We start from the raw sequence: 21,347 nt of genomic DNA, 5'->3' as shown, positions 1-21,347 counted from the left end.
TGCCGCCACGACAGGCACCGACTACCTTATGGCCACAGGTCCAGTCGGCCGCCTCAGCAATGGAGGCGCGGAACACTTTTTGTCTTAGTCCCTCATGAGGAACATGAGAGTCACAGCCACAAAGTCACTTTCTCATCTCACCACGAGGAACATGGAGAGGCTCCCAATGATAGACGAGTTGAGAATAAAGTAGTAGTGTGGAAGTGACTGTTCTAGCCTCTCGGAGATGTACATGAGAACCGTTTCCTCAATGAGGCTAAAAATGAGAAGAAGTATGTCAACATCTTTGCTTGTCAATGGCATTTCAGTGTCTCACACACTTGAGGAACATGTCATTCACGGCCACAGAGACACTTTGTCATCTGAACTCGAAGATAAACACCGAAGAGTTTCCGGTCTTCATGAGACTCGTGGCCACGGGATGGCAGCGTCAACTGAGCATGAGACTCAAAGAGCTGAAGGTATTGTGATCACCCATAGATGCAGCCATGTAGAAAGTAGAAGCCCTTTCGTGAAACCTTACACCCCAGCTTGAGTCTAATTTTCCGCTTTTCGTAGTGTTAGTTTCTCCTGTGCTTCAGGAACGTGACCCTCACGGCAACAAAGCCACTTTCTCATCTCACCATAATAACCATGGGGAGGTGCCCAATAAAAAACGAGTTGAAAGTGAAGGTATGACATTTAAAAGCAGTGTCGTACTGCCTGTTGCAGCCTGTCATCTTAGAGATGAGAATGTACAGTACATGAGAATCGGTTCCTCAACATGGCTAAAAATGAAGAGAATTTATCAACATTTTCTCTTGTCGATGGTATTCTAGTCTCAATTGCACTTGAGGAACATGACACTCATGACCACAGAGGCACTTTCTCATCTGAACACGAGGATGACAAACATAGAAGAGTTTCCGGTCCCTATGATACTCAAGGCCATGCGATGACAACCCCATCTGAGCACGAACATCAAAGAAGAGCCGAAGGTATTGCCATCCTCGTAGATGCAGCCTTGTAGAAAGTAGAAGCCCTTTCCTTAAACCTTAAATATAACTCAGCTAAATCTTCACTTTTCTTAGTGTTAGTTTCTCACATGCTTGAAGAACATGATGAGACTCATGGCCACAAAGGCGCTTTCTCATCCCACCGTGATGACCAAGAGGAGGTTCCCAATGAAAGACGATTGGAAAAGGAAGGTATGACAGTAGCGACTGTAGCAGCCTCTCGTCTTGGAGATGAGAATGTACGTGACAATCAGTTCCTCAATGAGGCTAAAAATGAGAAGAATTCTAACACCATCTTGTTGCGATTTCATCACATGGCAGTCGCTCACATGGTTGAGGAACACGAGACTCACAGCCACATAGGAACGTTCTCATCTGACCATGAGGAAGAAAAACATAGAAGAGTTTCTGTTCCTCATAAGAATCATGGCCACGGGACCACAACCTACCCTGAGCCTGAGAGGGAAAGAATATTTGGAGGTACTGCCATGACCTATAGATGCAGCGTTGTAGAAAGTAGAAACCCTTTCCTTAAACCTGACAACTCAGCTTGAGTTGAAATCTCCCCTTTCATAGTGTTAGTTTCTAATGTGCTTGAGGAACCTGAGACTCATGGCCACAAAGGCACTTTTTCACCTGACCATGATGACCACATTGAGCCTCCCAATGAAATCCAAGCTGAAAGTGAAGGTAGGACTTTTCAAAGTAGTATAGCAGCCTCTTCTCTTGGAAAAGAGAATGCAAATGAGACTCAATGAGCCTTAAACTGAGAAGAAATGTACGTGTCAACATATTTGCTTGTCGATGGCATTTCAGTCTTTCATGCACTTGAGGAACATGAGACTCATGGCCACAGAGGCACTTTCTCATCTGGACATGAGGAAGACAAACACAGAAGAGCTTCCCTTCCGCATGAGAATCATAGCCCTAGGTCAACAACCTCATTTGAATACGAGAAGGAAAGAAGAGATGAAGGTATTGCCATCTCCCATCGACGAAGTGCTGGAGACAGTACAAGTCTTTTCCTTCAACTTTACAACTCCGCCTTAATCTAAATCTTCACTCTTCATAGCATTAGTTTCTAATGTTCTTGAGAAACATGAGACTCAGAGCCACGAAAGTACTTTCTCATTGGAGCATGAGAACGATGGACTGGCGAGGGACAAGGAAAGAGTGGCTGAAAGTAAAGGTATCACTTTGGAATATATAAGAGTAGTCGTAGTAGTAGCCTAGTACAGGTAGTAGTAGAAGTCGGCTCTACCTATGAAAATTGCTTCCTTGTTTTGCTCATCAGACAGACCTTTGATTTCCCACAAGCATGGGAAACATGAGACTCGTGGGCAAAAAGGTGTTTTCTCATCTGAGCATGAGGAAGAAGTTGAGGAAGGGGGCAGCCATATGAGAGGTATCTTTTCTATGACTTTCACTCTATTAGTAGCGAGTAGTGTATTCTAACCTTGCTTTCCTTTGAACGTCAGTTTTCCACAAGTCGGTGAGACATGGGCATGAGACTCCTGGCCACAGTAATTTCTCATCTGTGCATGAGAAGAAAGTGGAAGGTGAGGAAGAAGTCAGTCAAAGTCAAATGAGAGGCATCCTTTTAGCATCTAGCATGATGAAAACACTCTTGTTTTGTCCGTGACATAGCTTCACGCAGGTCTGTGGGTTATGCACATGAGAGTTATGGGCATAATGGCCATTTGCCATCTAAGCATGAGAATGGCAGACAGGGTGAGGAAGAAGAGAGTCAAATGAGAGGTATTGTCGTACAGTTCAGTAGTAGTGAGCACTGCGCTGTCATTTTTAAAGAGGGAAACTTGCACTTTTGTTTTGGTTGTCCCTCACATAGTTTCCCATAGCTCTGAGAGACACGGGCATGAGACTCATGAACATCGTGTTTCCTCATCTGAGCATGAGAACGACAGAGCAGGTGAGGAAGAAGACAAAGTTCTTTTTAGAGTTGGACATTATGGAAACTTGCACTTTTGTTTTGTCCATGACATACTAGTTTCCCACGGGTTTGAGGGACATGGACATGAGAGTCATGGACAAAGTACTTTCTCATCTGTGCATGGAAATGACAGGGAAGGTGAGAAATAAGAAATAAATAATTTCGAGTCGAACAAGACAAAAAAACCAGCACACCTCTTTTGCTTTTCCATGGCAGTTCCCCAGAAAGCTGAGAGACATGAGCATGAGACTGATGGTCACAATGGTCATTTCTCATCTAAGCGTGACAATGACAGGGAAGGTGAGGAAGAAGACCATCAAAGTCAAATGAGAGTTACTGTATCGAGCAAGATGACAAACTTGCGCTCGTGTTTTTCTTTTCTATGCCAGTCTCCTTCAGGTCTGAAGGACATGGGCATGAGACTCATGGCCAAAGTAGTCATTTCTCATCAAAACGTGAGAATGGCAGACATGGTGAGGAAGAAGAACACCAAAGTCAAATGAGAGGTATCTTTTCACAATCAAGTAGTAGTCGAAGTGAAACATGCAGACTCACACTTTTTGGTTTTTCTTTTCCGTGACGTAGTTCCCTACAAGTCTGAGGGACATGTACGTGAGACTCATAGCCACAATGCTCGTTTCACATCTGAGCATGAGAACGCCAGACATGGTGAGGAATAAGTCGGACGAAGTCACGTGAGCGGTATCACTTTAGAGTTTAGCGAGACGAAAACCTGCACACCTCTTCTGCTTTGCCATGGCAGTTCCCCACGATTCTGAGGCACACGGACATGGCGCTCATGGTCAGGGTGACCATTTCTCATCTGAGCATGAGAATGACAAGAAAGGTGAGGTATTTATGAGCCGCAATCAAATGAGAAGTATCATTTTAGAATCTAGTATGGAGCAAACTTGCACACCACATTTGCTTTTCTGTGGACGTTCCCCACAATTCTGAGGGACATGTACACGAGACTCCAAACTTACACACCAAATTTGCTTTTCCGTGGCAGTTCCCCACAATTCTGAGGGACATGTACACGAGACTCATGGCCACAGTGGTCATTTGTCAACTGAGCATGAGAATGGCAGAAATGGTGAGGAATAAGTCAAATGAGAGCTTTCATTTTTAGAGTCTAGCAGGACGATAACTTCACACCTCTTTTGCTTTTCGACGGCAGTTCCCCACAATTCTGAGGCCCATGCTCGTGAAACTCGTGGACGCGGTAGCCATTTGTCATCTGAGCATGAGAATGGCAGACACGGTGAAGAAGACGACAGCCAAATGAGAGGTATCTGTAAAGGAGGCTATTCTTCCACATGTAGCTTGACTGTAGTCCGCTACATTTCCAGTAGATGCTAAGGTGTCTCGAGACGTACAGAAAGTAGCACGTAGATGGTGGAAAAGGAGGAGGCGGGGAATGCATTGAAAGCCGCAAAGAGACGTATTCGGCGGTTTTATGTGAGGCGTTGATGATGTCCCCGGACTGCCTGTTCACTTGTGACACAACAATGAAATCACGAGATATGTTCGACATAACGCAGGGTAAAAAAAAAGTGGGCCTCGGAAAGAGAGAAAACCTATTTGTTGCCGTGACAGCTACAGCTATCGACGTATCACAAAAGAGTAGCATCATTGCTATCCCGCCTAAGAGCCAAGGGAAGACAGAGTGAAGTTTGTTCGCTTTCTGTGTCGATTCTCAGCCACGCGTTTCATCAAAGGCAGCCGAACGTATTCTTCAGTCGTTTGAGGAGTTCACCTTTATTTCAAAGTATTCACCTCAATTTATGTCTCCGGCAAGCTGAAGCTCGGACGAACAGTTCAACACAACCTCTTCTGTGATGCTGGCCGATTTTTGCTTCATACTTTTTGGGCTGAATTAGTACAAATTTCGGTGCATTGCAAGACGTAGCAAGATTACGTCGTTTGGGATTCACAGCACGTTTTTCTTCTCGCGTCGGTGACAACGGCGGTTGTTTCAGTTTCCCACAAGTTTAAGGAAGACTCCCATGAGACGCACGGTCGCAGATCAACAAATCCCGCTGACGTGGAGCCGCATCGACACAGAAAGCCTGAGAGGAACGCTATCTCATTGTAGACGTGTAGAATGAAATGGCTCTATGATTTGCCGGGATTTGAATAGAAACGGGAAGGAGGAGGATTTGCTTTGCTCGATTTGCTTTGGATTTGCTCGTCGTAAATCATTAGACGATGCCGTCTCGCCAATCTATTCCAGTGAAACAGCCCGAGCTCGAGTGTTCCATGTTGATACAAATTGATTGGCGAGATGCTGCTCCTTTGTAGCTCACCACGGCGGGAAGGAAGGAAGGAGGCGGTCACGAAAAACGCCGGACGTGAAGACGGAGGGGAGAGAGAAAAAGCGGAAAGGTGGAATTGAAACAGCCGATAATTTTGAATCATCGTGGTGAGGTTCAAAGGTTACCGGGGGTTGTCCTTACTCTTTGTAAGCCGATACGGCGGTGCCTTAAGACACGAGCTCTCCTTTGGACGATTTTTTGCTTTTGACTTCCGAGCAAATATTTGACACACACAAAAACTCCAAATCTTACCGCGAATATTTGTCTTATATCTAGTCAAGTCTCAAAACTAATCTAAACTAATATGTCCACTAGTTTAATGCTAGCAGATAACGGGAAACGGCAGACTTTAAGCAACGGATATTTGAACGGTCGCCGGTAGTTGGCGTCCATTTTAGGGGATGTATCGCTCCCTTCCCCTGCGTCACACGTGCCCTCCATTTCCACAATGTTCTGCATGAGGACTTTTAAAAGCGACAATTTCCCTCCTTTTGACAAGCGCGTGGCGGATGATTAGCATTTTTTGTCCCCACAAAGATCCATTCAGTTCTTTTTAACGCTCGGCAGGTAGCTCATCAAAGACAGAACAAAAGGCCAATAAAACAAAAGTGGTTATAAAAGAAACAGTTTGACCATTGCGCCAGTATTTGGCACCTCGGAGAAGCGGCAGTAAAACAGGCCTACGTGTAATCCGATCGAGCCCCCCCCCCAAAAATAACCTGTCAAAAAAATTGATATTTTTTAATACAGTAAATAGCACTATAAAATGTACTTCATAAAACATATACAGTATATACAGAACAATAACAAAAACAAGATAAAGAGTTAAACAGTTTTTGCATTATAATGAATGAATTACGACGCCGTCTGCTTTGTGACTTAGCCACCGGGGGGCAGTATAATACATTCATGAAGAAACAAAGAAGACTTTCACAACTACTGTAAGAGACTCAGTAAACTGCAGTAATACTAGTCATTTCTTTTTGCAGAGGATAAAGAATATATGCCTGTGAGTCTTGTTATATTGTGCGTCTGCGTGCGCCGCAACGTCGACGCCAGTTGCATTAGCCCGACTGTGCTTGAAGCCTCTTTCGGAAGAATTGTTCACGACCTGCCAATTGTAGGATCGGAGGGTTTCGGGGTGCTGGGATTTCATTTTGGCCCCAAAATGGCCAACGAACTGCAGAATCGTCACGTTCGTGACACGACGACGAGCTTCTCTCATTCCAATTCAAAACCAGGACTGCGGCGCCGACTCTGACCGCCTGAGTCGTTTCCTAGCTAGCACCTACCAAACAACATAAACGCTGAGCTAAGATTCAATGCATCCAAAATGAGGAATGATGACTACGTTTTAGCTAGAATGTCAAAGTAGACCTCGCATCCTTCCGGTATTTCATATTTCGGCATTCCGGATGTAGACTGGAGGCTGCAGGACGAACGTGCTGTAAAAGTCTCACGCGCAATTCCTTCACTCCTCAAGGGCTCCTGAAACTCTTGATGTCAGGCCAGCCCGGGGCCAGACATTTGTTCGGAATCATATATGATCATTTCGAAGGTAAGAGACCAGCGGTGGGTCAGTTGGGCGGAAATGTTAGCACGCGCGTGTGTGTGTCTGTGATTTAGGTAGCCTGTCATCACATCATTCCATAAAAAAAATAGAATTGAATTGTTTTTTTTCCATCTTCTATCCCCTCCATGCATCTGAGACTGCTGTGTGCTTGTGTTTGCATGATCCAGGTAAGCGTTGGCCAATTTGCACACTTGAGCCCGACCGCCGGCCATTGATAAATAGCAAGAAAGCAACATCTCGACTCGTGGCGTGGATTCGGCGAACGCGGTCCCGGTGCCTCTCTCAAGTCTGCGGCGTAATTGGCCATTTATATTTAATCGGGCACTTCTTCTTCTTCCCCTCAGTGCTGAGAGAGGCCCTTTACGGCGCCGCGTTCGCCGACTTCCTTTCAACCTGCTCATTCATAATTCACGCCGCGTCGTCGACCAAACAATAATAAAATAAGAATGTGACGGCTGATTAAACAGCTAAACCGCCATTTTTTTAATGCGCATTTAAAGGCGTATTTGCATAAACATGCCTGGTAAATGACTCTTTTAAAAAAAACAAAAAGGGGCGGGATGCCTCGCAGCTCACCGTTGGGCGGAGCCAACTTTTGAAACTTAATAAAACCTTAATTAGGCAGCAGGCTTGCTGCGGATCATGTGGAGCACTCGCTCTCGCTTTTATTTGGCGGCGCAGGATGAGGGGGGGGGGGGTGGCGGCAGGGCCCCGCCGTCGAAGCTCACCCGCACTGCTGCTCGGGATAGGAAAAGTCCCGCTTCAGCATTCCGACACAGCAGGCTTTTCCTCCACTTTACTCGTTTGCTTGCACCCGGTTGGTTATTGGCGGAGCGCTTCGATCACGGCGATAGGTGATCGCACGGTGAAGCCCTTCTATACTGCGGTTCGTCGTTTAGTTCTATTCATTGAACTATTTCATTTCAGGTATCACATGTCTGAAATGTGAAGCAAACTCCCCCGACGATGTTCCGGGTGATCGGTTTTTCGGCGATTGTTTTTTCAGGCGTTGTTCGACGAACTCGTTGACGGGGGACGGCAGATGACCGATTGTTCGGCGTGCTTGTCAATCGATTGTTTGGCAAACCCGACAGCGATCGTGTGGTTTGATCTTGTTTCTGCATTCTTGTCATCAATGGGATGTGATAGCAAATTTGACGACGGCAGCCGATGATCAGTTTTTCGGACTACTTATCAACGGGTGGTGTGAATGGTTGCTCAGAGAACTTGGTTTCTACGTTCTCGTCAACAATGCGCAACAGCCTGCCAACAGCGGGAGGCGATCGCTTTTCTATTGGGTCGATGTTTTTTTTCAGGTGGTGCGAATGGTTGCGTGGCAAAGTTGTCGACGGCGGCGGTATGGTTTGATCTTGTTTCTGAGTCCGTGCGATGTAAACTCCCAACTATGGCGGGGAACGCGGTTGTTAGCCACGGTGGATTTAAGAAGACGTGAGATACGCGGACCGCCATCTCCACTTGTTGCTGACGGAGGCAAGACGAGCAGAAGATTTTGCCGAAGAAGCAAAATCCTGCTCAGGAGCCTCTGCGGCACGAACGCATCACGGTGACCCACCGTCGCCGTTGGCGTGTAAACTGGGACTGCCGCATCATCGTCCCGGGGAAGATGCACGTGTTGTAAAGATGGAAACGCAAGGATACATTCCCTCTGGGACGCAGTTTCAAATAAAATTCAGGCTCCCAAAACACACGTGGACAAAACGTAGACACCATGGGAAGAAAAAAAACCAGATGGACTACTCAAGCTCGTTTCCGTGCGGATACGAGCTTGGTGCACTTCCCGGTGTCTCGGCTCCAATGTGACGCCAACCCTGACCCGAATTTTGGGGAAACCCTCTGCTGCGAACCATCCAGAGTTCAACAAGCTAAGCACGAACTCAAGAGGGAACGTGCCGACAAACACGGATCATTTCCCTCGCGTCTACGACTCTTTAGCTTCTAATCGGCTAATGACATAACACTTCCCAAAGACAATTAACACGCCGTGACTCACGCAGCTGCGCGAACGTAAACAAGCGTCGGAGGACGACGGGCGGGCGGAGGTCCCGGCAGCAATCAGCGCGGCGGCGAAGCCGAGTCAGCGAACTGCCAGCGAGTGTCGTAACGGCGAGGGAGCGGTCCGTCGTTACGGAGCCAATATGGGGCTCGTAAAACACACCCGGGGCCGTCCGTTTGCTCGCTGACGTCGAAAACCTTCCGACATTTATCACACGCCGCTCTCCAGGAATCTTATTACGAGTGTGGCGCACTCCCCTCGCAATCTCTCCGCGTCTTAAAAGTAAAGCAGGACGGCGCCCTCCCGAGGACTAACTTAACATTTTTTTTTTCCCCCCCCAGACTGTGAATGCTACGGCCACTCCAACCGCTGCAGCTACCTCGAGTTCCTGAAAATTGTCACGTGTGTCAGCTGCAAGCACAACACCAGGGGCCAGAACTGCCAACACTGCAGACTGGGATACTTCCGCAACGCCTCTGCTGAGCTGGACGACGAGAGCGTCTGCATCGGTGCGTGCGTGCGTGCGTGCGTGCGTGCGTGCGCGGGAACGTGTACAGCGAACCCGTTCATCGCATGACATACAGACAGACTTTAATACTTGGACACCGTCGAGGCTGTCAGTAGAAAGTGCGTGTCGCGCTTGTGAGAAAAGATGATCGCAGTTCGAGGTGTATTTCTGTCGCTCGTTTTCTCCGTCCCTTGGTCGGAAACCAGTGTTTTTGGAGAAACCAACCCATGATATATTTCCGATTACTCAAGAACGGAAAAAGCTAGAAGCAAACATTTATGATGATGATTTTTTTTTTAGGTTTGGTGCCTCAGTCAGCACAAATGAAGCAAGCGAAACAAAGCGGTCCACACCGGCGTCTCCCGGGGAAAAGAAGCCAGGCCGCTCGTTGTAATCCCGATATTAAGGCACACGATGACCCACAAACACACATACCCACCGCTTTGCTGTCACGTTGCGTAATCCGCACCCAACCCTACTTCTTTAAACATTTCATTTTACACTAAATGAACCGCATTTGATTTTGCTGCGAGAGAAACTGCCAGCGGGCATCAAGAAACAAGTCAACACCTCATGATGAAAAACGACAAATTATTGGCTGCTGCTTCCATCAATATGCGGAACGTATTCATGTCATGAAACTAATCCGAAATGACGATAAGCGAGTGAGGATTTAGCATTTCAATAAAACGAACGCGCACTTTGACAGATGGTCGTACGAGGTGTTGATTTTTCCACAGTCACAGCTCCATTATCACATTTAGCGCAAAGCGGGTTTAGTGACCGCATTCTTTTGCTTGAATGCAATGCACATTGTGCTGCTCCTTCTGGTGTGAGCACCATGGCCACCTGGGGCAGTATAATACAGACATACGGATATACATGGGGACGGTCATAGCTTCTCAGTCAGCCGCAGTAATAATTAGTCTTTTTTTTTTGCAGAGGATAAAGAATTTGAGTATTGTTATATTATCTTTCTGCTTGTTTTTCTCCACCATTTGTGGTCCAATATCCAATGCTTAAAGCGTTATAAAAACACAGAACCAATGACATTTGTTGGCCCATCTATGGCGTTTTGCATGACGTGTTAGCATGAAGCTAGTGGACAAGGCAAAGTTATGTGGTTGTTTCAAACACACAACATGTCATTCTCTTTATCTGATGTTTAGTTTGACGGTAAACGGCACTAAACATCTTGAAGCCTCATTTTTTTTTTTTTACAGAATTGTTCGCAATCTGACAAACTGCTGCTTGTTGTGAAGTAAGTTCAGTTCATTGCTGCCACACGGAGCTCACAAGTCAAATTTTCACTTGCAAGTCAAAGCGAAAAAAATCCAAACAACCGCTCGTAACTCCAAAAAACTCGTAAGTTGGGTCACTTGTATGTCAAGGCACCACTGTATTCCTGAGCGCAGTTTTCTCCAGCTCAGTTCTCCAAATAAGAGGCACTGCGTGCTTGCTTCAAGCCGTTAATTTGTCACTCCCAGTGGAAGTTTACTGTAAAACGTAAAAAACAAAATCTTCAAACAATCCGTATCAATTCATCCAACAAAAGTCCGCTAGCTTGATGCTACCATGTAATGAGAAACACCGTAGACGTGCTAACAGAAATTAGCAAATGTAAACGGCTGCGTTCAAACAGCTGCTACTAACGTACACGGAGCAGCAACACATACAAACAGAATCGCAAGCCTACCGTATATATTCTCTGTGGGAACGACCGGAGTTCAGACGGGGACCTCCTCTACCTCTTGGTCTCCCAGTTGCAATCGGGCGTCTGAGGACAAGCCCCGGCTTCGACGGTAGCACGGTGTCCAGATTGCTCGTCGAGATACAGCGAACGAGGACTTTGCCCGAAAAGGGCGCACGTGCTTCTACACAAGTCAGCCTGTCCTGAATACAAATCAACGCACGCGAGCCACGACGTGAACACTCGTTTTCTCTCTTTCTGCCCGCCAGAGTGCAACTGCAACCAGATGGGTTCCCTTCACGACCGCTGCAACGGCACGGGCTTCTGCCAGTGCAAAGATGGCGCCGCGGGGGCCAAGTGCGACCAGTGTCTGCCGGGCTACCACTGGAAACAAGGATGCTACCGTGAGTGGCCCAAAAAAAGGACGGAAAAACCATGCCAACATGTGACTACGACTACTTCTATTCAAATGAATGTATTATTATTTATTACATACAAATAAATATTTGTATTTATAGAACGAATGAACATTTGGGCGTAGGGTTCGAGACCAAGCAAAAATCTGCAAATAACTGAGTCCCCGTCTGAGCTGGTTTATAACTTCCTAGAGAAGCCACAAGATGGCGGCAAAGCACTTGCTTCTATTAGGAAACTAAATGAAGCTCCTCCACTCAGCTCGACTTAGTTGCTTGGCACCAAGATGCCACCAGATGGCGACAAAGCAATATTTGAATTTTTGTTTCATTTGTATATTTCACAGAAACGTTTATGTTCTTTATTTAAAATATCAAATATATTTTACATTACATACAACTTTTAAGAAATCACTTTTTTGGTTAGATTTTTAATATTCTGGAAAAGATTGTTGTTTTTTTCATTTAAATTAGCTATTGCTTTGTGAATCAGCAAATTATAGGTAGCTATTTGTTCACAAAAATGTATAGATGGATGGATATATATACATATATATAGTTTATGATTTCTTTATTAATGTCGTTTGCGTTCATCTTAATTTAGCCTAACAGGGTGTGAATTTAAGAGTAGAACATTCCGGTTAAGATCCTCAAACTGTGATGTCCCAGAATGCGCATTCGCGGAAACTCGTTATTTTTCGATAGAGGGCAAAACTCGACTAACTAACAAGGTGGACTGCTGTATCGGGGCCACAGAAGGAGTGACATCCAAAAATGAAAACCAGCTTCCATTGATGTCTTTTTACATTTGTAAAATATTACAAGACTTTTCATGGGGACAGAAAAAGTCCCCGATAACTTTGATCAAACTTACGACATGGATGGAAGTATCTGTATATCTCCTTGAGGAGAGAGTGGGAGTACTTTCAGCATCTGTGTTGCCACCACCAGAAATGCTCAACATATTTCTCGTGTGTCTCTATGATGAAGTGATATTTCGGAGGGGGGCTTTTGTGTGTGCAAAATGTCAGCCGCTGCATCCTTTCAGGCCCTTGGGAGCCAAAAAAAAAAAAAAAAAAAAAGGTCCGGTGAGCACGCCACGACGTGTGCGCTTTGTCCGGCCCCGAGGGGAATAGATCATGTCGCCCGTTAGCCGCGTCTGCTGCTGCTGCTACCGAAATTCATGGCGCCGTCGCACCTTTTACCCCATTACGGAGAATCGCTTCCCCCCCACCCCCTGATGAGTCGAGGGGAGGGGCCGCGCTCAAATAGACGCTCCTCGCGGATTTTGTGCTCAGGGCCAAAGCAAAAAAAAAAAAAAAAAAAAAAAAACTTTGGCTGCTTTGGCGCTATCTTGCGGACCTTTGACCTCCGTCTTCAGTCTGTCTATGTGTCCCCCGCAGCCAACGTTTGCGACGAGGAGATGCTCCTGTGCCAGAACGGCGGGACGTGCCACCAGAACCAGAAGTGCACCTGCGCCCCCGAGTTCAAGGGGGTGCTGTGCCAACAGCCGCGCTGCGACGCGGGCAAGGACTGCAACGGCGCCGCCGCGCGGCGGCCCTCCGCCGCCGCCCTGCTGCTCTGCGCGCTGCTCGCCCGCCTGCTGGCTGCGCCGCCGCCCCGCTGAGCGAGCAGTGTCCACACACCGCTCCCCAAAACTTGGGGATGTTTGGCTTGGGGTGAAGTTTCAAGACTAAGCTCCGATGCACTATAGCCTTCACGCGATGAATTAATTTGACTAAAAGCTTGTAATACTTGGCAAAAGCAAATGACTCGCATCATCCTCCCAAACGCTTCCTCGGCGAGCCACGAGCGATACGATACCAAAAAACGATGAGCAGCGTAAAAGGCGGAAAACAACAACTGACACGAGTTACTAGCAGGCGGAAAATAATCTGCACGCCCTTTACCTTCGTGGCTGACCAGTTCCTTCTGCACCATTTTTACAAAACAAGCTTACTCAAATGTACATGACAATTTTCACTCATTACTGTCGAAACAAAATAGAATCAAAAACATGCCGACCTTTAATCTTGAGGCAACACAACGCCACACAGCTCCCGCCAAGTGAGGAAGAGGAAGACAATTACGACAATTCCCACACAGTTGAGCGTTCAAGAGAGTTAATAGATTTCTTCTAAAGCCATGTGCAACTATTTCCATTGGTTAAAAATGCGTCAAAATCAAAGATGACGTGGGGACAGGCCAATCTTATCGATTTGCGGAAAAATATGAGGTTTCCGCCCAACAGTGATGATATGAGTGTAAAATTAATACAATGTCATGGGAATATCTGAACAATAGAGGCACATGAAGCAAGAGCACAAATTGCTTTGGGGAAAAAAAGTTGAGTAATTTAGTCTTATGCAAACACTTTAGTTAAGAAAATCTAAATAAACTACCTTATTCCAAACATTTCTTTTCCAATTTACTCTATTCTTCCTCAGTACAACTCCCAAAAAATGTACAAATTCAAACTACTACTTCGTTGACCGTTAATGGCTCTTTGGGGCCCCCAAGCAGGTGCTTGGTCGGCCTACGCCTGGGGTCACCTCCGGTCAAATTAAGTTCACCTGTAAAGGTCAAAGTGCATTTTAGGTTCATCCGGAAATTTCACGACAAAATGGAATATCCTCGACATTTTGTGAGCGGTGTGTACGTGTACGAAATCTCACGCACACTCACGAGGACACACCAACCCACTAACACACACACACCTCGCAGGACTGATGAGTGTGTGCGCTCAGGTGCCAGATGGACAAAAATCTCACAAAGAAAATAACGATAGCGGAAGAGATGCGGGCTTGAAAAAAAAAACAAAAGAAATGATATATATATAAATATATATCAATATAATCATACCAACCACTGTTCCCTTTATTCCTGAGCAGGAGCAATGTGCATCGAACCAAAAAAAAAAGATATTTAAAAAATTGCATAATCACTTCAATCACCACTGATTCACTTGAAAACGGAATGGCTGTCAACACGAGGACGTATTGTTTTTTGGTTTTGGTTTTTCTTTGTGACAAGGATGAGCCGAGGGCTACGCGTTCCACAAGAACCACCTTTTGTTTTCTTTTTGTCAACAAAAAGACCAAAAAAAACAAAAAAAAGACTTGTACACTTACTGCTGCATTTTCTGTTCCAAGTCCATGTATCTAATGTGCCCACTTAACAGTTCGCTGAGATTCTACATATATTATATTATATCATAGCCAACGGGTTACGGCAGATAGATTTAGTCGCAGTATTACGGTTGCTATGGGAACGAGCGATCGCTGCCACACTTTAGCCAGATTTAATCTTCACACAGTAAACGGGAAGTGTCGACGAGAGTGAGAATGAATATTATATGGCATTATTTGAATATTTTTTTGTAGAAATTATTTTTCCTTTCAGGTTACAATAAATTATGGAGAAAAAAAAAAAAAACTACAACAGACGTTTGCAACAATCCGAGTGAGCATTTTATTACACCCCACGTGGGAATGACTGTTATTTGCCTCTCTTCCTTTTTTTTTTTTTGGACTCATTTGATAACATTGACACAAGCACATTCAAAAAGCGCAACCTTCTTGTCTGACAATCACGAGGAACTGCAAAAGCGGAAGTTTGGGCAAAACGGCCTGGTCTCATTTGACGACGCCCACGTCACTCGCCAGGCCAGGCCTCGCCTTTTCATGCCATAAACACGTAAAGTCACAGATACTACAGTGGAACGTGAGGATATCGCTGCACGTTACTGCGTTTAATCACACAAAATTCATTTTTATCCAATTAATCAATGGGTAAAATACTCGATTCTAACATATTCAATAGCTCCACCCCTAACGACATCATTGGCGTTGACCTCTACGCAAACGTTTTTTTGTTATATTGGCCGTTTCTTGTTGTTTCAACACGACAGTGTTTTGGAGCTTGAACACACAAACTAAACTAAAATGCTAACATGCTAACATGCATGTGAATATTGAAAATTCCGAGAGGACGAGCAGTTGGTGCGTGGCTTTCTTTCCAAGCGGCCCAACATATTGTGATGCGTTCATTACATTGAGTGGCGTTTGTAACGATTATTTCTTGGGCTTCCACCTCACTCACTAGTTTGCTCGCTAGGACTTCATTTTCGCAATGTGACGACATGTGACAATGTGAAAATAAAAGTGCTGCGTGCTTTGTCTTTCGTCGCCGTGGGCGTCAAGTCTGTAAATAATCCAAATGAGACTTGATTCGTAACCAAAGAGGAGTCTTTAACCGCTTCAAACGAAGCACAAACAATCCGCGAACACATTAAACTCGTTAAGCGGGACACGGGCGAGCCGTCGAGTGAATTAATTGAAAGCGTCAAACGAGCCGGCGCTTCGAGACGAAAGCTGTGACTAATAGTTGAGCGACTGTTTGTCGACACAATAAAAAAAACAAAAAACGAAAACCCAAGCTGCCAAATTCAATTTGGGACGCCTGTTAGCGCTAACGCTGTTAGCTGATTGGCGGCGGCGGACTACTTGGGCCTGAGAACGGTAAGGAATTCCACAAAACTGCTTCCTGAACAGTTGCCGGAATGTCAGGGATCCCCCCCCCGCCCTCCCAGTAGTGGTCACGTGGCTCTGAGCAGCTTGAATTTTGTAACGTTGACTCCGGCATGTTGGTGCTCACCAACCTTTTTCGCATGAGGAAAACTTTCTTCAAATTGTCTCACGAATTTTGATGTTTTGGTTTCCGGCGATTGTACGTCAACTTTGTGTTTGCCCATTCTGCTGGTACTTAGATACCCCAGTATTTTTTCAGTGGTACTTACTAAATTAAAACAAAATAGAAAATACTGTTTTCAAATATTGCCCAGTGCCTGTTCTCACCCTCTCGCTGTAAAAGAAATTGGAGACTATCGGAAAAGACTAATCGTCAGAAAAATCAAGACTCAAGTAAGGTACAGCCACCCGGAAAACATTTACGTAAGTACACTAACGAAGCATTTGGACTTGCTTCGGTACTTCCCACCACTGCTCATTTATGATTTGACCTTACAATATTTTTACCTGTTGTTTTTGTTCATTAAAGCAACTTTGAAAAGCACGACATAATTATCAGCATTGATTTAATAGTTCATTGACAAATCAAATTCATTTAGTTTATACATAAAGGTAAGGTCTATTCAGGGGTGCTGGAGAGGAGGGTCCGTCGGGAAGTCGAATCTCAGATTCAGGAGGAGCAGTGTGGTTTTCGTCCTGGCCGTGGAACAGCGGACCAGCTCTACACCCTCGGCAGGGTCCTCGAGGGTGCATGGGAGTTCGCCCAACCAGTCTACATGTGTTTTGTGAACTTGGAGAAGGCGTTCGACCGTGTCCCTCGGAGAGTCCTGTGGAGAGTGCTCCGGGAGTATGGGGTACCGAACCCCCTGATACGGGCTGTTCGGTCCCTGTACGACCGGAGTCAGAGTTTGCTCCGCATATCCGGCAGTAAGTCGGACTCGTTCCCGGTGAGGGTTGGACTCCGCCAAGGCTGCCCTTTGTCGCCGATTCTGTTCATAACTTTTATAGACAGAATTTCTAGGCGCAGCCGAGGCGTAGAGGGGGTCCGGTTTGGTGGCCTCTGTATTGCATCTCTGCTTTTTGCAGATGATGTGGTTCTGTTGGCTTCATCAAACCGTGACCTCCAACTCTCATTGGAGCAGTTCACAGCCGAGTGTGAAGCGGCTGGGGTGAGAATCAGCACCTCCAAATCTGAGACCATGGTCCTCAGTCGGAAAAGGGTGGCATGCCATCTCCGGGTCGGGGATGAGATCCTGCCCCAAGTGGAGGAATTCAAGTATCTTGGGGTCTTGTTCACGAGTGAGGGAAGAATGGAACGGGAGATCGACAGGCGGATCGGTGCAGCGTCTGCAGTGATGCGGACTTTGTATCGGTCCGTTGTGATAAAGAAAGAGCTAAGCCGAAAGGCGAAGCTCTCAATTTACCGGTCGATCTTCGTTCCTACCCTCACCTATGGTCATGAGCTGTGGGTCGTGACCGAAAGACCAAGATCCCGGATACAAGCGGCCGAAATGAGTTTCCTCCACGGGGTGTCCAGGCTCTCTCTTAGAGATAGGGTGAGAAGCTCGGTCATCCGGGAGGATCTCAGAGTAGAGCCGCTGCTCCTCCGCATTGAGAGGGGCCAGATGAGGTGGCTGGGGCATCTGATTCGGATGCCTCCCGGACGCCTCCCTGGTGAGGTGTTCCGGCCATGTCCCACCGGGAGGAGACCCCGGGGATGACCCAGGACACGCTGGAGAGACTACATCCTTCGGCTGGCCTGGGAACGCCTCGGGATCCCCCCGGAAGAGCTGGATGAAGTGGCTGGGGAGAGGGAAGTCTGGGCGTCCCTGCTGAAGCTACTGCCCCCGCAACCCGACCCGGATAAGCGGTAGAGAATGGATGGATGGATGGATTATACATACAGTATATGTGCTATAATATCTTGGTCTAAAAAAAAAAATACATAATCAATAAATGTTTAATACTCGTTTGGCACATCAATGAACTGTACAGTTTGAATCTTTCCCATTTTTATTGTTTTGCTCATTCCTGACTTATTCCCATAAATTCCCAACTCGAAGGGTCACAATTCCTCGATTGATCGACAAGCAATCGATCAGCAAATTAATCGGCAACTATTTTGATCATGGATTCGTCGTTTTGAGGCAATTGTCCAAATCCTGTCAACGGTAAATATTCTCTGATTTCTGTCGTTCTTCGTGAATGCAGACTGATTATTTTTTGTGTTTCATAAAAAAATAATCCTTTGAAAAACATCTGCTTTTACTTTGGAAAACATTTTAGCCCATTTTCTGGCATTTTACCGACCAAACCAGTAACTAAATGATCATCAATTTATGGGAAAAAAATAATAGTCAGTTGAATCAATGAGGAAAACGATTATTTGCAGCTGTGGTTTGAATAACCGATCATTGACGTGTCGTCGAACCTGAAGCTGCCTCGGGAGAGGATATGGAACTAGTAGCCCTTCGCATAATAAGTACCCGAGAAATCGTTCTCAGTTTCAAAAAGGTTGGTGAGTACGTCACCCCATTGCGTGTCATGTTGCTTAATTGTCGTTTTGGAATTTGGCACAGAAAGACATCTGTACTGTACACGGACGGCTGTACAGTATAAACGCCTCGGCTCCTCGCAGAGGCTAAAGAATATATGACGGTGACTACTAGATTTGTTCAGAAAATTCTGCCCAAATGCAGCGAGAGGCTACTACCAACACAGGTGCCCAACGCCGTCAGAAGTGGGATTGAAAATGAGATCACCCGATGAAGGCGACGGAAAAGTGGCACGAGGAATATTTCACTGCTCCAAAAAAAAAACGAAGAGCTGCCGAGAGAGGAATTTGATCTCTGAAAAGTATTTTCCCAAGTGCGTAACGCATCTTTAGAATGGAGGAGGACTGAAATAAAGAAACTTTTCACTACAATGTCCATTGAATTGAAGCAAAAAAAAAGTGGCATCAATTATTTACATTCTATTTAATTATGTTGATACTATATGTTTTTATAAAGTACAATATTATTATTAGTGCTAATTTTCCTGTGAAAAATCATAAAATGTCTTTTTTTCTCGGGAGGTTGGAACGGATTAATGGCATTTAAATACATTCCAATGGGGAAATATGATCTGATATACAGGTGTTTTGAGTTATGAGCATGGTCATAGAACAAATGAAACTCATATCTCAAGGCACCACTGTTTATATTTGTTATGTAAGCCTCAATTCCCGGTTAATTCCCAAGGAAAGTTTCCCATGCGGAACATTTGTGAAGTTCTCAAGTTTCACATCCGATGGAAATGTACGGAAAAATGACCCCAATGGTTTGGGGTGGGGTCGCAAAAACTCAACTAAAATGAATTTTCTTCTTCTTGAAGCTGAGATAAATGAGTTAAGAGCGTCACGGGAGCTCTCTAACCACCCGAGACTTTAGATGTGCAAAAAAAAAAAAAAAACACAGCGGGCGAGCATTTAAAATTTCTGATTGATTGGAAAGCGTTTGAACATTGCTAAAGAGCCACAAGAGGCCCATTTATGAAATACGCCTCATTTCGGACGTCTCGCACTAACGAGATCTGTCAAATGCGCTTGAGATGAAGTCCGTCAGGTCAAGTCCAATTCGGTGAACGTCGCAAAATTCCAGAAAGAAAAATCCACCATACACAGAGACCATATACTGTCGTTTTACCCATCGCACAAAACACATAAACCTGTTAAGAGGCACTTTTGAAAGTATTCTTTAGCACTTGTCGTCACACTCTCGCTGTCAAGAAATGGGAGAATCTCATATAACATCACTTTGAAGAAAGGAAAAGAAGACTTGCTCGTACAGTTTACCAAATAAGAGGTCACGAGTGCTTGCTTCAAGCTGTTTTTGTCACTCCTAGTTGATGGTTGCTGTAAAACTGACACATAAAACAAAACAGAATAAATCATTGCGCGCTTAACGCTAGCATATAATGCAAAAAATGCCGCAGTAGGGCTAATGAAAATTAGCACAGATGTTACAGTACGTCTGAACCTTCAAGCAACTGCTACGTTAACACAGACGGAGCAGAGACGACGCATAAAAGCAGCGCATATGACAATTCTCGCAGGAATATATTCTCTCCGCTCTGTGGGAACCAAAAAAAAAAATATTCAAAAGACAAAACGATGAAAGACGACACAGTGAGCGAACACTGCGCTCTATTCTTAGTACGACAATAAATGTTGCCGCTTCATCCAATGCGACACTTCCGTCTTACAAGACAGAGTGTGTGCTACTTGATATTTGGCTCGTGTGTGTGTGTGTGTGTGTGTGTGTGTATGTGTGTGTGTCGGAAATGAGGATAACAGGCTTACTTGTGTAACCTGAGGGCCCGCCAGCAGGCCGCCTCCAGGGCGCCAAAGTGCGCCATCTGCGAGCGGGTCTGCTTCGCCGTTTGTCGCCACCGACTGCGAGGGCACGTTGGACCACACTTCTGCTCCTTCTTTATCAGGATGCTAAATTATTAGCGTAGGCCGTTTTTATACGGCGCCGTGGCTCGCCAACCTCTTCCAGGGCTGTCAAATTTGTTTTCATCACGGGACACATTGCTGTTATGGTTGCACACTGGGGGGGGGGGGGGGGGGGGGGTTCAACGGGGAACCCGTGGACTGTGGTCCCTTGAGAAACAAGTTTCATTCGTTGTGTGACTACACTCTAATCTCAAATCATCTTTCCCTATGGTAATAAATTGAAACGCCATTAAACCGTTCCAGCCTCCCAAAGTAAAATCTATTTTTTTTTAATAAGAAAAACTTTATAAAAACATACATTAATGACAATTAAATAAGGTGAAGAATGAAACAGTTTTCGCTTCAATTCAGTGGGCATTGTGCTGCTCCTTTTTGTGTGTGCACCTTGGCCACCTGGGGGCAGTATAACACAGACATACGGAAAACAAGGAGATGGTCACAGCTCCTCAGTAAGCTGTAGTGAAATTACTCGTTTTTTACGGTGCATAAAGAAAAAAATGTCAGCGAGTAATGTTACGTTATCTGTTTACAGGTCCTCTGCGAAAAACAACTACTGGCACTGCAGCTTACTGAGAAGCTGTGACCGTCTCCGTGTAGATCTGTATGTGTTATACTGCCCCCAGGTGGTGATGGTACGCACGCAGGAAGGGGGAGCACAATGTCCATTGAATTGAAGTAATAATGTAAAGATTTTTTTTTTTTTAAATTTGGCCACATTCTATTATGTCATTACTGTATATTTTATGAAGTGCTATTTTTTCTTCTTAAAAAAAAAACCAAAACTAAAATGTTCTTTTGGGAGGCTGGAACGACTGAAAGGCATTTTCATTCATATAAATGGGGAAAGATGATTTGAGA

General features: G+C 45.4%; 1 protein-coding gene across 9 annotated transcripts in view; it reads left to right on the top strand.

Annotated features, from left to right (window-relative positions):
• The window catches only part of ntng2b (netrin g2b), a 62,541-nt gene extending 47,638 nt beyond the window's left edge, over positions 1-14,903 (top strand). For 2 of the 9 annotated variants that reach the window (XM_061799880.1, XM_061799885.1), the window contains 22 exons: positions 309-461; positions 559-672; positions 819-977; positions 1,071-1,187; positions 1,317-1,475; positions 1,572-1,685; positions 1,812-1,970; positions 2,068-2,184; positions 2,290-2,400; positions 2,474-2,554; positions 2,643-2,753; positions 2,845-3,084; positions 3,163-3,246; positions 3,336-3,452; positions 3,532-3,615; positions 3,710-3,793; positions 3,959-4,042; positions 4,127-4,237; positions 6,748-6,822; positions 9,193-9,360; positions 11,319-11,453; positions 12,866-14,903. In XM_061799880.1, coding sequence (XP_061655864.1) covers positions 309-461; positions 559-672; positions 819-977; positions 1,071-1,187; positions 1,317-1,475; positions 1,572-1,685; positions 1,812-1,970; positions 2,068-2,184; positions 2,290-2,400; positions 2,474-2,554; positions 2,643-2,753; positions 2,845-3,084; positions 3,163-3,246; positions 3,336-3,452; positions 3,532-3,615; positions 3,710-3,793; positions 3,959-4,042; positions 4,127-4,237; positions 6,748-6,822; positions 9,193-9,360; positions 11,319-11,453; positions 12,866-13,089 — 2,801 coding nt within the window. In that variant the 3' untranslated portion in view covers positions 13,090-14,903. Of the gene's footprint in view, positions 1-308; positions 462-558; positions 673-818; positions 978-1,070; positions 1,188-1,316; positions 1,476-1,571; positions 1,686-1,811; positions 1,971-2,067; positions 2,185-2,289; positions 2,401-2,473; positions 2,555-2,642; positions 2,754-2,844; positions 3,085-3,162; positions 3,247-3,335; positions 3,453-3,531; positions 3,616-3,709; positions 3,794-3,958; positions 4,043-4,126; positions 4,238-6,747; positions 7,005-9,192; positions 9,361-11,318; positions 11,454-12,865 lie in introns of those variants that run through there. The other 7 variants (XM_061799884.1, XM_061799883.1, XM_061799881.1 and 4 more) reach the window with 7 other exon arrangements.
• The last annotated feature ends 6,444 nt before the right edge of the window (positions 14,904-21,347 follow it).

This window comes from Phyllopteryx taeniolatus, chromosome 15, assembly GCF_024500385.1.
Source record: "Phyllopteryx taeniolatus isolate TA_2022b chromosome 15, UOR_Ptae_1.2, whole genome shotgun sequence".
NCBI classification, from domain to species: domain Eukaryota; kingdom Metazoa; phylum Chordata; class Actinopteri; order Syngnathiformes; family Syngnathidae; genus Phyllopteryx; species Phyllopteryx taeniolatus.
This window is presented reverse-complemented; position numbering and strand designations above follow the sequence as displayed.